At 38.8% G+C, this 16,560-nt stretch overlaps 1 protein-coding gene across 5 annotated transcripts in view; it reads right to left on the minus strand.

Annotated features, from left to right (window-relative positions):
* Positions 1-6,688: 6,688 nt before the first annotated feature.
* Positions 6,689-16,560, minus strand: part of CPEB3 (cytoplasmic polyadenylation element binding protein 3) — a 116,462-nt gene continuing 106,590 nt past the window's right edge. For all 5 annotated transcript variants that reach the window (XM_089510238.1, XM_089510242.1, XM_089510241.1 and 2 more), the window contains 2 exons: positions 14,795-14,976; positions 6,689-10,535 (listed from right to left, as the gene is read on the minus strand). In XM_089510238.1, the coding sequence (XP_089366364.1) occupies positions 10,308-10,535; positions 14,795-14,976 (410 nt within the window). In that variant the 3' untranslated portion in view covers positions 6,689-10,307. The remainder of the gene's footprint in view (positions 10,536-14,794; positions 14,977-16,560) is intronic.

Raw genomic sequence — 16,560 nt, forward strand, 5'->3', positions numbered from 1 at the left:
GGTGGATCATTTACAGTGCCGGGTGTTCTGGTGGGACGATTGTCCTACCCTGTTAAAGAACGATCATTTTATTCAGCGTCTATGCCATTTGCTTCCTGCTGCTGACAAATCAGAATTTATACTGACGACATGCCATGCTGTTGTTTCCCTTTCCCCTGGCTGACTGCCACCAATGCTGTTAGAGATCTTGGGCTGTTCTAGAAAGAGCCTCACTGAATTCAACATTCAGCTCTCCATCAGCGATTGTTGGCAGACAGAAGTGGGATCTAAAAAAGCTGCTTTAGCTGCAGTTAATGCAAAGCCAGAGTGAACTATTGCTCCAGCTACAGCAGAATCGGAAACGTGGTTAAGTGGGGGAAGAGGCATAAAAAGCATTAAAAAAAACTGCAGGGCCATTTCTCACTGCAAATATCTCCCCTTCCTTTCTAAACTATAACTCCCACAATCTTCTAGCCTTGCTGGCTGGGAGATTCTGGGGGTTACAGTCCAGACTCCTCTATGGTAGTTATGAATGCATAACTTAAAAGAGTTATATATTTGTGACTGTTACATATTCACAATCCCTATATCAACCAATGTTTAGGAGCCATGCAGGAACTGTGAAAGTCCCCAAATTCCTATTTGCAGGAATCAGCTTCTGTGCTCAATGGGGGTCTGTTCCCATATTGATCAGGAAGAATCTGGATGGCAGTCCCACCCACCCACCAACCCTCCCTTGCATGAGCAATCTCTGGCATAAGGGGGAATTGCAACATGGATCTTGTTTCTGGTTGTCACACCTAGGATTGCTCATGGGAGGGGGTGGGAACACAGCCAGCTACTGTGGTGGCAAACCCATGGCACGCATGCCCTCTCTGGCATGCGAAGCCACTTCTGAGGGCATACAGAGACAGGAGGGCGGGGGAAGAGAGGAACTGGTGTGTGCCTGTTCCTCCTCTTCCCTGCCCTCCCATGTCTTTGTCTCTGGGGAAGTCCCATCCCCAGAAGTCCTGCCCTCACAAGTCTCACCCCCCCCCCCCCGGCACCAGGTAATACCCGGTGCGAGAATGCCTTTCAGTTTGGGCACTTGGTCTCTAAAAGGTTCACTTCACAAGTGACATGAAAACAGATCCCTGTCAACTGCAGTAGCTGTTTCTCAGTAAGTGGGGATGGGGGGAGGATTCACTGTGTAGCACCATAAATACAGTGCTTATATCCATAAATCTTATAAAGGATTCCAGTCCATATTTCCAAGCTCTGATCCTAACCCAGTCTTCCCTATCCTGGAGCATGATTTTGGCCTTCAGTTCTTATGATTCCAGGCTAACATAACCCATGACCAGGAATGCTGGGACCTATTTTCCGAAACAATTGAAAAACACTAGCCCTAACCTTTCCAAAAACCAACTTGTACAGTTGGCCCACCATATCCACAGATTTTTTTATCCACAGATTCAAGTGTCCACAGCTTGAAAATATTTTTAAAATATAAAAATTCCAAAAAGCAATCCTTGATTTTGCCATTTCATATATGGGTCACCATTTTACCACTCATTGTGTTTAATGGGACTTGAACATCCACAGATTTGATATCCACAAGGGGTCCTTGTACCAAACACCACTGGATATCAAGGGCCCACTGTACATTCAGTTTGTAGAATCATGTCTGATGATGCACTGCTTTATGTAGGACAGAAATAGTACTGCTGGAAGCAGGTACACACACATACCCATCTGTCTCATGCTTCCAGCTCTTACCATTACAGCATGACACTCAAGAAGGCAAATCTGGTTCCCATAGCCTATCAGTGACATGTGCCTATAGTTGTAGCTGCGTAAATAATGAGGCTGCTCAAAAGTACCAAGAAGATATGCTCATGGTTGCTTCAATGTCTTGTGTCAGCCGAAGACATTTTGCTACCTGACGGGAAGGACAAAATTACCTTTGTCTCCCTTTCCAGATACAGAATCTGACTGGGCTGCAGCTGAAACATCATCCAATACTGGCAATGGAAAAACATCCACTACCACCACACAAACAGACAACCAACTAGTTAAGGGGGTGAGGACCGGATATATAGTATACACACAGGGACGTAGCCAGGATTTTAGGAAGGGGGGGTCCAGACTAAGTGCCACCATTATATTGGGGCTTGGGTGCGGCGGTGCAGCAGCACGCCCCATTCATTTTTCTAATGGAAGGGGGGGGTCCGGACCCCAAGAACCCCCCCTCCCGGCTACATCCCTGATACACATATGCTCTATCTTCCAAAACCTAGGAATACCAGCCAGAACAGCCTGCAAACTGCTGCTGCTGCCACCCATCTGGTTTCCTCAGACTGTCTGTCAAAGCCAACCCTTCTAGCAAAAACTGTAGCCCTATGTAGGCATCCACTTGCAATATGTGAAAGCTAAGGGAGGGGGTTGCCTGACAAGGCTGGTCCTAGGGGATGGGAGGCAACAGTCAGGTGCTAAAGGACCTTGCTATGGATGCTGTGCAACCTACTCTCCCTCCTCAAATGGGGCAAATGACTCTGTTCTGTCATCAGCACTGAAGTGAGATTCCATTATCATTGGGGCCTGCTTCTGAATGTAGAATGGGGATGAGAGGCAGCATGTTATCCATTTTAGGTAACAAAGATGGATATAGGCCAACCCTTTGGGAAAGGAAGATGAGTGAGGACACACAAAACTCACCCTGAAATTCCCCACATACCCAGCTCCTCGAAAAGATCTTCCTGTAGTTTCCATGTCAATTTGTATCTTTGGCTGAATGCAGACAAAGCTCTCTGCTTTTGGGTCTCTTGCCTACTTGGAGTTCCTTATCACTAGCAGCTTAGTAGGTCCAAGTAGGTGAACTGAAGAAGAGAGGGGGGAACCCATTCAGGATAACAGGGGTCCAGATCTTCTGAAATACAACACACAGTTCTGGTCCATCTGTCTCAAACAGGGAATTCAAGAACCCTTAGAATGAAGATGGGTTGATGGATTGATCCTGCAAGGAAATGTTATGAAGATGGGCTTTATTCAGTGAAAAGAAGAGCAATCATCAAATATCACTAGTGCTCAAGAGAGGCCAGTGGGGTGGCAAATCCATTTGCCGTTTTACAGTCCCGCCACAATGTGCAAGGAATGTGCAATGTGCTAGGTTCTAAGTTCATGGAAGATCAACTGATGAACACTGATAACACATTGATGTGTATTCCATACTGATGTGCATCATACACTGATGTGCCTTGTGCATCAATGAGCATGTGAATGAGTGGAATCCTGTTAGTGTCCTACAGATGCATAGGTTCCTCTAAGGTGGTGGTTGGATCGTTTTATCTGATGAGGAATTAAAAATTATGAATGGAGGGTTTCACATGTGGCACCATTTGTGTACGCATGTGCTTTGTGCATGGCTGTGATTCACTAACATGGTGGCACTGTGCAACTGCCACAACTCTGTCACTCAAGGTAGCAACTCTATTCTCAGAAAATAAACTACCATTTTTTAGTGTTTACCGTTTCCTAGCTGATAGGAAGCACTGCCAGTGATTAAATTTGATCTCAAACGTATTATTAACAGCTAAAATTTGTGGAGTTATGATGTACATAACCAATAAAGCTAGTGGTGAGTGTGTGTAACAGGCTTTTTTCTGCCTACAGTGAGTCAGGCTGGCTCCATCCCTTTTGGGTTTCTAGTAGGCACCTAAGGTAAAGGTAATGGCTTCCCTTTAACATGAATGTCTAGTTGTAACCGACTGTAGGGCATGGTGCATTACCAAGCCAAGGGAGCCAGCACTGTCCAAAAATGACTCCGGTGGTTATGTGGCCAGCATGACTGCACAAAACTCTGTTACCTTCCCACCGAAATGATATTTATTTACTTGCACTTGTACACGCTTTCGAATTGCTAGGTTGGCAGAAGCTGGGACTAGTGATGGGAGCTCACTCCATCACATGGCACCTGGGTCTCAAACTGCCAACCTTCTAACCTTATGATCATCAGAATTGGCATCCCTAACACCAGGCTTTTTTATGACCTTCAGTCCTTCATAGCTGGAGAAGGTGTTCTGGCTCTCTCTTACATCTCTTTTTAGGTGTTTTCATTTGTGTATTTTATGTTTAGAATATTTTTACCTGTTGTGGGTTGAGAAGTGACATACAAATGATTTCAGTAAAATAATAAACAAATTAGGGCAACTTGTTGTTGCCAGTGTAAGAATTGTTTTAAGAAAATTTCAGATATTGCTTTATTAACAAAACTGACTTCCTTTTCAAAAAAGTTACATTAGGAAATCAAACTGCCAGGTTAGTGTGAATAGGTTGCTCTTTGGGATATTTTGGAACTCCCATTTTCTCAATATAAATTACATTTGTTAGGTGAAGTTCATCCAACCACAATCAATGAGAACAAAACTGTGATGTTGAGCGCTGTTTAAAAAGTATAACATTTTCCCAGCTAAAAAAGGATGTATCCTTTATCCTTCTATAATTATTTAGTTGACAGATCTAAGATATGGACTTTTGTAGCAGATGAAGAAAATTAACTGAACAGAACCTGCATTGGAATAAAACCAAAGAGAAGAACACAATGTAAGCACACATGTGATTAAAGTGCAATATACAGAGGAAGATTTAGTTGTTATTTCTTCAGTTTCCAAGTCTCGATCCCAACACTACTTTCCCCATTGTACTTTTTTAACATGCAAAGGATGACAAGTGTCAATACTTCATACAACTAGATTTAATAAGTTATTACAGAAAAAATTAAGTCCAAACTACAAAGTTGAAGCAGTTGTAAGCAATAGCAGCATTGAGCTTCATGTTTAGTCACAGTACTGCAGTTCCATACAAAGCATTAGTTCAAGCCAAAAAAAGAGAGAAAAGCCTTTTAGGGTTACTAGCAAAACCAGTCTAAGAGAACATGTAGTAAAATATATGGTACATTTAAAATTAGTTGAAAAAACAAGTACAGAGATCTTAGCTGTGAACACTCTAAAAGTTATGTCCATTATTTTGACAGCAAAATTACAAATACCTAGTACTTTATACTCCAACAGAACTACATCCAGAAACAAAAAACAGCAGAAATGATTATCCCGTATTAGCACCCTGGATATCTATTTGTTGCTAAACGTTATTATTAGGTAAATTTAAAATGTGCAGAATGACATAACAGCCCCTGATCTGCTACCCATTCAGGGTATAGAGCAAACCACCAGCATGAATATAAAATACTCTGTGGTAAGACAGAAACACTACAACAGTGGAGATTGAGAAGAAAAAAGATCTTCTGGTTAAAAAAAAAGGTTAAGCCGACATTGTACAAACTGGTGTAAAAAGCAACTACATACAAGCGAGGTTTAACAAAAGACTTTTATTTTTTACAAATCTGTGACTAATCTTTCACTCATGTCTTGCAAGTAGAGATGTCACAATACTGAAATATTAACACGGGGGGATTTCCCCCAGTAAAGTACTATATTGTTTGTACTACTCTAACAAAGATAGTGAAATCAGCAAAGTTAATTTGCTAACTGCATATTTGTAATACAATTTTCTTTTAGCCCTGCCTTCCTAAAAGGCAAGTGCGTAGACGGAAATCTAAGCACACACTTTGTACCACTTTGCAGGAATTTGAGAAATTTCTCCTTCACTTCTATTGTACTTTGACAATTTGTGTTCATCCCAACCAGTAGTACCTAATTAGAGTCTAAATTTTGCTCACTAGTTTGATTTTGCCTATACATTACATTACAAAGAGGACACAATGGGCCAACTCTAGACATTTCTACAAGAGATCAGTAACTTTGCCTCCCTTAAGTAGAAACCAGTTTAAGAATATATTCAATCTGGCAACTGATGTACCTAGGGAAGGCCACTGTATGTTCTGTTTATATAACACCAGTTTGGTTTGCAGGGTCATAAGGGATGGATAACAGTATCTCTAGCTTGAGCACAGGAGGTCTGGTGGGACAGCAGTAAAACAGTTGGGGTTAGACAGACACAGGTGGAGATGAGCTACATAAAGTGAAGCAGTGTTTTGATAGCAGCAACAAATGTTGCACCAATAATGAAGGACAAACTCAAAGAAAGGGAGGAATATACAAGAAGCTTGACAAAAGTGCTCAGATATAGTAATAAGGGTCGCTACACATGCATTATTTAGCACTAACTATGCGGTAAATTACACTGTATGGTAATTGCACTGTAACATTATGTGGAATCTATACAACTTCCTCCATTTGTTCTGGGTTACCACCTAAAGAAGTGCATGGAAATGCAGCATGGGGAAGAGGCAGGTTTAATAAATAAATAAAGTCATGGTGGATCACATTGAAACTTGGGAGAGATTTAAGGTCACAGTTCAAAAGAAACTGTAATGCATATGAGGTTGAGGGGGCGGAGGGGGGGAAGAATGGGAATTGACATTAGTGCTGTGTAATCTCCATTTATGGTTGTACTTGCGCCCCACGAAGCAGCCATAGTGCTGAGAGTGGCTAGAATAATGTGGGGAGAAAGCAAATTAGTGTTACGCCACGACAACAACAAGGTTGTAAGCGTGTTACTTCTAAAGATTGGAGTTAATTACAACAGCAATAGTGTTTTATCAGCATTGGTGTTGTATAAATCTAGACAGCAAACTGGTACTGTGACATCCCTATTATCTTCCTAAATCATTCTGATAAAGGAAAAAGGCTTCTCAAAAATATCACATCCATTTCCTGCTTCATTCTGTAATTTTATTGCCCAATTATTCATTACAGTTTTTCAATCATTTCACATATCCAACCATTTTCGCACCATTGTAAACCACATCAGCGAGTTAATACATAAAGCTTTGCATTTCAAAAAACTAGACACTTTAGTAACAATATTACAAAGGTTTTTTAGCTTCAAAAATAACTGAAAATGAAAAAAATAAACTTTTAAAGAATTAGCATCATAAAATTAATTTATTCCAAGTAAAAATACAAAATAATATTAATGACATTGACCAGATATGAAAGTCTCTCCCAGAAACAACTATATTAATGGTTGAGAAAGCACTCCTTAAAGAAAATCTGAAATAAAAATGAAAAATATGTCAATGTTTAAATTTCTCTTAGCAAAAAATCTTTCTAAAAATAACAATGAAAATTTGTCTCAGTACAAAGGCTACATTACTATTGAAAAAATACCAGCATGAAGAAAAAGGTACATATTTGACAGTAGAAAAATGATCTTAGTGAATCACAATGTCTAAAGTTTGCAATGAAAATAAATCTGCAATAAAGATTTATGCCTTTTTTCTTTTCTTTTTTCTTTTTTTTATACAAACAGTACAAACAGTATTGCACATAACAACAAATAGTCGAGGTTAAGTCGCCTTCAAAAAAAAAATCGACTAGTTCAAGTCTCACATCAAGAGAAGGCCACGCAAGGACCTGTTGTACCCAGGGGCTTCTTAGTCAAGTTGCAGTTCAGAACACCTTATTTTAAAAAATAACTCCTTTTCTTGAAGGACCCTCTTATAATAATAATAATAATAATAATAATAATATAACATATTAACAACTTAGGGGGGCACATTCATTTACAAAACAAAAAAGGGACCATGTTATAATTTAATAAACTAAAAAATTATCTTTAAAAAATACAAACAGAAGAACTCTCACAATTCTGGTCAGTCGTGCATAATTTGTTTGATTATAAATATACAAATTAAGGGAAAAATATTATTTTCCGCCTTCTATTCACAACTCCCAGCACCAATGCTGTTTGTTTTACATCTTTCAACGCTGTGTTCATTCATTTTAGTCTTAATATCTATATACCTTTGAGCATCTCTCTCTCTCTATCTCTCACTCACTTTTCCCCTTCTTTCTTTCTGGGGTATGTTTGTACATGAAAGTGGGGAATTTCTTCAAAAATGTCTTGTTTCACATAATTAGGTAGACTTCTGTAGGTTAGCTATGATCTTCAATATTACAGTTATAAAGCTCTAACTTCTTAATTTTTCAAAAACGCAAATAAGCATGAAAAAAATAAAGTTACCCATCTGTTAAATCATTTTCTTGCAGAATTAAATTAATATATATTTTTCTGAATAAACTTACTTAGAAAATATTTTCTTTCCTATATTTCAAAATTGAGGTATTGCAAAAGATCATGTCAGTCAGAAAGCATGCCTTTTTCTTTTAAAAAAGAATAATCTGCCAACTATTGAAAACTGTCTAGATACAAAAAGTAGTGCATAACAAATCTCGTATAGATGAAAAAGAAAAGAAAGGAAAAGAAAACCCCAAACAGAAAGAAAGACAGCTGGGCTAGATAAAGCAATATCACAAAAATGCCCAGAAGAAACTCTGAAAGGGATACTAAAGATGATTTTCTAAACCAGTAAAAAACTATTTTTTTTAAACTCAGAAAGGTTCTTTCAGAGCCAATAATTGCAACTAAACATTAAAAGAAAACATACAAAGTTAGACATTAACAAGGCCATCACAACACACAAAACCAAAACATTTGAATTTACTATGCGGTGCCATATCCAGTCAGATTGTCCCCAGAACTCAAAAAAACAGGGTGGGGAGAGAACAAATGAACAAAGAACGAAACAAACAAAAAACACCCAGAAGAATAGTGTACACATTCTCAAAATTAGCACACCAATGTGTGTTTATGTGTTTGTCTTGCAGCCCCACAGTACATGCTAAAAAAATGTCCACTGTTATATAGTAGATCTTAAATAGATTCAAGCTTCACAGGATACATCCAGGGTTCAAGAAATTAAGTGTCACACCCAGAGAGCAGACATCTTGCAAGTTAACTTTTGTATGCAGACATTTCTTTAGCACCACTTTTTCTCACCTTTCATAAAACGTGCCTAGCTTTTTTCAGCCTACAAGCTACATTGGTAGTGTACATATGCTGTTACGAGCTCTTTGGTTTTCTGGATAAGGGCCGCCACTATATCAAATGGTGCAAGCGCTTATGAGATTGGAACTAAGAGCTCAACATTTATCGTGTGAGTGTGCATATGTTCTTTATACCTGTCGAACTTTCAGAAGTGTGTGAATGTTAGACACAGAGAGGCTTAAACAGTTAAAGTTTGATCACAGTACTGGACATAATCACTTTACAATATAAAATAAATTGCACAATATATAACAGAGCACCGCAAAGTACTTCGTCTATCATTCACAAATTTGTTTTTAAGGATATTCTACACCTAATCTTTAAAAAATATTCATTGTAATATAGGTCATACTGCAATGGGCTGATCCTAATTTCAGAAGCATTTACATTTACTGAGGCATGCCTTCCTCCAGTCAGTAATCTCTGTGTGTTTCTGTGTTGTTTAAATTATTTTACTGAGTACTTTGTAGCCTATATAAATTCTTAATTGGTGCATGGTGGGCAGATTTTCATATTAGACATATATAAAAAAATTTATTGCATGCAGCAACCTGATTAAGTAAACATGCAGTCAAAATTATTGACCTTCCTTGGAAGCTTTCTGAATGATATACTGATCTCCTTTCAGCAGCCGTCACTATTTTTAAATCACATAATTGTCTTTTAAATCGATACCCTAGCTTGAATAGAGTATGGTGGTATCAGTAATACCATCTTAATAGCAGCAAAAGCTTTTGCAGCATACATTTACATAACACTAACAGGCCTAACCAAAGAGGGAACCCTGGCAAAGTAAAAAGGGGTAGGAAGATGGGGTGGAGAAACTGTGATCTAGCTTATGAGGTATTATCCTTACCAGTAAAATGGAGAGCAACTCAAGATTATTTTTAGGGTTATTCCTACTCTATGTGACCCAAACTAATGATTGCTGAATATCCATGTTCGGTTTTTGCTACATCTGCCACCTACTTGTGAGTGTTACCTTTGGTAAGTCATCTGCTAGGGGCAAATCTAAGTTTCTGAAAATAAGTGCATGCTCCAGTTTCAAAATTAAATTAAATTAAAAAAATCTTCATCATATAGACATCAACCTAGTGGAGGCCAATGAGAATGGCAGTCTACTTATTGTCAAACATGACAAGTCTTGTGTAAGAAGTTAAGGTACCAAGCAGATGTGTATGTGAATCAAAGTGCAAAATCAGTACAGTTATACTCTGCTAGGTTTGTATTATACTGGACACCGAGTTCAGTAATGTGACTGTAAATAATAATCATAATCATAACCATGATAATAGTAATCATAATAAAAAGACCCATCTCTTCATTAAAGTCAAGGATGAATGCACAGATTTCCAGAACACTAAAGCCCTGAGGCAGCACTCTCTTCTCCCTTCAATTCCGTCGGCTCCAGTACTGGCTGCTGGACTGAGGCCCCGGCTTCAGCTCCAGCGGAAGGGAACGTGGCGGGGCCGATCCCCTCCTTCCTTGACGAGTGGTTTGTGGAACTCCCGTCCCGCACGAGAGTGAATGCTAGCCCAACAGTATTCGCAGTAATACTGCAAGCAGGTTACATTGGCACAGAAGAATGGAGCAAATTTTCCACCACAGCGAGTGCCCTGGCATTCATCACACATCTGATCATCGAGCACATATGGCTTCACTTCCACCTAGGAAAGGGGGGGAGTCCAAAGTCATTCAGAAAATCAGTATGATTCTGTGCATCCTTGTCATAAGTCAGAATACAGAAGAAGCTTACATGCCATAGAAATATGACAGAACATAATCATCAGCAGGGACTCCTGGCTTCCAAAAGCTTTCAGCACAGTTAAAGGTGGATTATCAAACATTATGGCCCCATGGCTTTAACAAGTGGTATGGATTGGCAGTTTTGGCTAATGCAGCCTGTAATGTCACAGGATTCAGAAAGTTGTATCTGTCAAAAACTGTCACAATTGTATATTGCCATCATAGTACAACAGATGCATCTGTAAAGAAATAGAGGTCATAATGTTGAAAGACTAGTACAGTGGTTCCCAACCTGTGGGTCGGGACCTCTCTGGGGGTCGAACGACCCTTTCATGGGGGTCGCCTAAGACCATCGGAAAACACATATTTGCATGTAGCAATGAACATAATTTTATGGTTGGGGGTCACCACAACATGGGGAACTGTATTAAAGGGTCATGGCATTAGGAAGGTTGAGAACCACTGGACTAGTTCTTCCCACTTTGAAAGGGTTGGAAGTCTTAATACCATGTGTAAATAAAAAAAGAAGAGGCCAATTTAGGGAAAGAAATAAGCAGGAAAAAAGATATGTCCTGGGTTTATTAAGTAACAGACCTTTATTCCAAAGCAGGAAGCAATGAAGGAGGTTCTCTCCATACAAATGTTCATCGTCACTCATTCTAGGTTGACCAACTCTACCCAAGAATCTTATAAGGAGCAGCTGTAAAATGTCCTGAACACTATGTGTGTATCTGCCTTCAAGTCACCTATTGATTTAGGAAAACCCCATGAATCTCAAAGGATTTTCTGAGGCAAGGAATAGTTAAGAGGTGATATTAGCCATCTCCCATCCAAGTACTAACCAGGGCTGACCCTGACCACTAGTCACCTACTATGTTTGGAAATAACTGAATCAAAGAAGAGAGAAGTCTGGGAATCAGAGGGCTGCATCAAAATTAGTGGCCAGTCATTATTTTTCAAAGCAAGGCTACAACATTTCATAGCATTTTCAGGAAGTTCAGTCTGTGTTATGGAAGTTCCCAATGAAGTTGCTCTCTTCATATGGCAACATGTAGTACAGTGGACCCTTATACGCTGGGATTTGGTTCCAAGATCCCTCGTGGATAACAAAATCCATGTATGCTCAAGTCCCATTAAATATAATGACATAGCAAATGGTGTCCCTTATAAAAAATGGAAAATCAAGGTTTGATATTTGAAATTTATACTTGTTGGGAACATTTTCAAACCGTGAATGATTGAATCCTTGTATAAAAAATCCGTGTATAAGAAGAGCTAACTGTAATTGATTTTATCACCTGCTCTTTTAATCCTTTTATTTTTGGATCAGTAGAAACATACTAACATTATTCTCCATCTCCATTACAATAACCAGTGTTTGGAATCTCTTTATGCTAGAATCAAGATATTGCATTAGATAGTGGCTCAACTTGGAGCTCAAAACGCCATGAAATTTCCAGTTAAATTTGAAAACATTCTACATCAAAATGTTATTTTGTTATTACCAAATTGGGACCAAAGAATTCACATCCTTCGTGCACTGTCGTGTTTTTCTACCCAAAATAGTAGATGATAACAGTAAAACAAATCTACTATGATAACACTTATGAGAAAAAGTGACAGCATGATTCATGACTGTTCCAGTAATTTACAAATTATATTTGATCAGTTTTGCCACTAAATTTAAAATGATAGACTAGTATCCTCTATGACACTTACAAATATGCAATCTAGAATTACAACATGTCACTGTTATGTATTAATGATCCCTACGTAGCCCCTAGTTTCCCAATATCACTTACTGGGAAGCAACCACTGTCATTGATAGGGGTCTGTTCCACTGTCAGGAAGGAGCTGGCTGATGGGGTCACACCCCCTTCATACCAGCAATTTCTGATGCAAGGAGGGATTGCAATAGGGAACCTCCTTCTGCCTGTTGCAATGGCAATCACTCTCAGAAGGGCTGGAAACAGCTGCCAGCTGCTTCCTGAGTGTCAAAGGAACATACCTCAGTGTCATCTTCAATGGCTTCTTTTGGGAGTTGTGGGGTGGGCTGGGATTCATTTGTAGCACTGTCACTATGGTGCTTACTCATCTGTAAATCCTTTATTTATTTATTTATTTATTTACTGCCTTTCTTCCTAGCTGGGACCCAAGGTGGCTCACAACATCACAACACACACACACACACTAAAACAATACTTTAAAAACAATTAAAATAATCCAGTTAAAACAGTAAAACATAAAACATGCAAAATTAAAAATATACAATGTTAAAAATAATCTAAACCAACCCCCCCATCCCCCAATAAAATCAGGCCTGCTTGATTTTAAAAAGCTTGCTGGAATAAAAATGTCTTTGCTTGCCAGCAAAAGGCCAGCAGTGAGGGGGCCAGACTAGTCTCCCGTGGAAGGGAGTTTCACAGGGTAGGAACTCCCTTCCTACAAAGGCTCTCTCTCGTGTCCTCACCAAATGAGACTGGGATGGTGGTAGGACTGAGAAAAAGCCTTCTCCTGAGGATTTTAGGGTTCTCGGTCATTCGTATGGGAAGATACGGTCTCTCAAATAGTCTGGACCCTCTGCCGTCCGTAAATCCTATACAGGAGTCAGGCCATAAACATTAAGGAAACGATTCAGCCAGAAGTAAAAATATATTATGTCCCACTGCTTTTAATGTTAAGTACATGCTTAAATGTTATTGTTGTTGTAATGTGTCTTCATGTTGCTTCTGACTTAAGGTGATCCAAAGGCAAACCTATCACAGGGTTTTCCTGGCAAGATTTGTTGAGAGGGGTTTTCCACTGCCTTTCTCTGAGGTTGAGAGAGGGTGGTTTGCCCAAGGTCACCCAGTGGGTTTCCATAGCTAAGTGGGGATTTGACTTTTGGTCACACAAAATCCTAATTCAACACTTAAACTACTATGCCATACTGGCTTCTCACATACATAAGTATCTCCTATTAAAATCAATGTGGAGTGTTATTTCTTGGATTAGTAAAGTTTGGAGGATGGGTTCACAGTGATGGGAAAAGGAGTGCTATTCAGATATTCAAGAGAACTGCTGCTACTGTTTTGTTTTGTTTGCACAGCATTTCTACACACTCTATTTTAATTGTGGGAAAAAAGATGATGATAATAATAATAATAATAATAATAATAATAATAATAATTTATGTCCCACCTCTCTACAAAATGCAATCAGGGCGGCTTACAAGGTTAAAATATACAGTCCGAACCCTCACCCCCCCTTAAAATACAATTAAACAATGTGGGTTTCATTTGTATGTAAATAAGATTAAATTTATACAAAAATAACATATGGAATTTTCATTTTCATGTTTTACTGTTATCATCTAATCATCTACTGCTTTGGGTAGAAAAATACAACCATACATGAAGGATGTGGATTCTTTGGTCCCAATGTCATTTCATGGTAATAACAAAATAACATTTTAATGTAGAATGTTTTCAAATTTAACTAGAAATTTCATGGCATTTTGAGTTCCAGGTTGAGCCACTATCTAGTGCAATAAACTTGATCCTTTTTCATTATATTATACTATCAGCAGCAATATTTTACTGTGGGATGAATAAAGACTATTGAAGAAATCATCTTCAGTGTTGACTTCACATACATTGGCATGTTTTTTTCTCCATCTTCCTTCATTCAACCATGGCACTATTGCTCCATTACTGTTGTCTAGCTTATATTCAATTTTCTGCACAACAATCATATTCAAAAGGATATCCCATAAAAAGGAAACTTCCAAAAGTGGAAAAGGATAGCAAGAACTTTTTAGCAAGTTTTCACCTTCAGACACAATATTATTTTTTGTAAACTCTTACAAGGTTCCATTTGAGATTAGAAAGTTTTTAAAGCTAAATAAGTTTTTTATCACTGTTAAGGAAGATGGAAGCCTCCACACACAGCTCACATTAAAGTGCAAAGGAAGTGTCCATAGCTCAGTAATTAATCATCCACTTAATGGGCATAATATTCCAGTTCAATTCTTGGCATCTCCACTTAGTAGATCTTGGGTTTGGAGGACCTGGAAAGCCACAGCCTGAGAACTTTAGTCAGAGAAGACCATTTTGGTTAGACAGACTAATGCTGTGATGTCACTTAAGGAACTTGTGCAGTTTGTCAGCAGTAGTAATCTATCCAGGTATATTCTGCTTACCCGTTTATCAATGTCATTGTGCTGGAGCTGGACAAAGCGTGCACTGATAGCAGCAATATAACTCTGCTGATTGGAGAAAGCCACTCTACCAGCACCTTTTGGATACTTCAGCTCTGGGTCTGTATCAATGCCAGCATAGCAGACTCCTCCATACAAACGATCCATAATCATTGCTAGTTCAACTGCAAAACAACATGAAACAGTAAAGGACACATCTGTGCCAGAGATTACAACCAGCATGTTGATATTAATTATCTTAGTGTCTTTAAAAACACCCACCTGGAGCTGGAACATAATGTTCCTTCCTCCCTCAAAAATCCAAGTAATTAAAGACAATTTTGCAGACAACAATACAGGACATATTGTTTCATTTCCTAGGTTGTTTCCACTTCCTGCCACCCCAGTTCCACAGCCTAACCTGTCATTATCACTGAATGTTTTAATTCTGTAAAGGGTGGATGAAGCTGTAAGTAGTACAAAGTTTAATGAGTATCAGAGAGAGGGAGGGAAGGAGAGGCAGCATGTTTGTATTGGAAGGAAAATAGGGTGCGAGAAGGAGAGGTAGATGATGAAGTGCAAGAAGACAAGAGACGTGGATGGAGAGATGAAAGAGAGAGAGAGAGAGAGAGAGAGAGAGAAGGCATCGAGAAAGAGGGAAAGAAAAACAATGTATGGATGCTGAAAGGAGAAAGAAGTATTGACATCATGCAGGCTTGCTACATGGAAGCGGAGAAGGAGAGAAGAAATAGGACACCAGAAATGGACAGCAATGATGCTGACATTTCTAACAATGGGTGAGTAGAAGACTTTACAAAAAGGTGACACAAGAGGATAAGATCAAATAAGATGAGAGTCACAAACACTAAAGAGCCAGGAGAAATAAAAGGAAAATGTTCAATGGTGGCCTGACCAAAAACCAACCGGATAAATAAAACCAGGGATGATTTTGTATTATTTTGTCAACATTTTACTTAGTGTATTTTGACTAGAAATAGAGAATACGATATTATTTTTAGTAGGTGCAGTAAGTGTATCCAACTTGGAAGTTCTGAAAAGAAATATATTCATCTCTAATGAGTGGAACTGCTTTAGGTATTATTGTGTTTCTTTGAGGTTTCATTAAGGAAGATCTCAGTGCAGCACTCATTATTCTAATTATAATCTACTCTGTCCAAATCAAGACTAAAAATACTATAGATACAGTTAAGAAAGAATTGGGTACATGAATGTGAGTGCGTACCTAATTATTAATTTCAATATGAGGTGCATTAATATGTACAGCTGGTTACAGGAATCTTTGTTTGTTTAACCATATAATTATCTAGAGAGTTAGGAATTTTAAAATGATATTTTAATAGAAATGAATGGCTTTAAATGGGGAAAAATTGGCTTATATATCTCCAGCCAGCTACGGCTATTCCAGATATCAAGCAAGAAGTAGAGATACCATCGCCATTCACCTTCAGTGTGAATAACATGGAAATATGGTATGGGAACAAAACAAGCATGCCTTAGAAACACAAAGGGATAATGAAAGGTAAAATGCAACTCCTGCCAGCATCCAATGTGAACAGTGATATGTACAAACACTTCATCCAAAGTGAAGGACCATTTTAGCCAGGGGTGGGCAATAGTGATAGACTAGGGGGCTTCATTAGCCCTCCAGGAGATCCTGCAGGGCTGCACCTGTTTTAGTGTCCCCAAACACCCTCTATGGGACATGGGGCATGTTTTGAGGCCTTCATGAGCCCCTAGAGAGCATTCTG

This window comes from Sceloporus occidentalis, unplaced genomic scaffold (genome assembly GCF_023333645.1).
Source record: "Sceloporus occidentalis isolate IW3139 unplaced genomic scaffold, rSceOcc1.0.p SCAF_2, whole genome shotgun sequence".
Classification (NCBI taxonomy): Eukaryota; Metazoa; Chordata; class Lepidosauria; order Squamata; family Phrynosomatidae; genus Sceloporus; species Sceloporus occidentalis.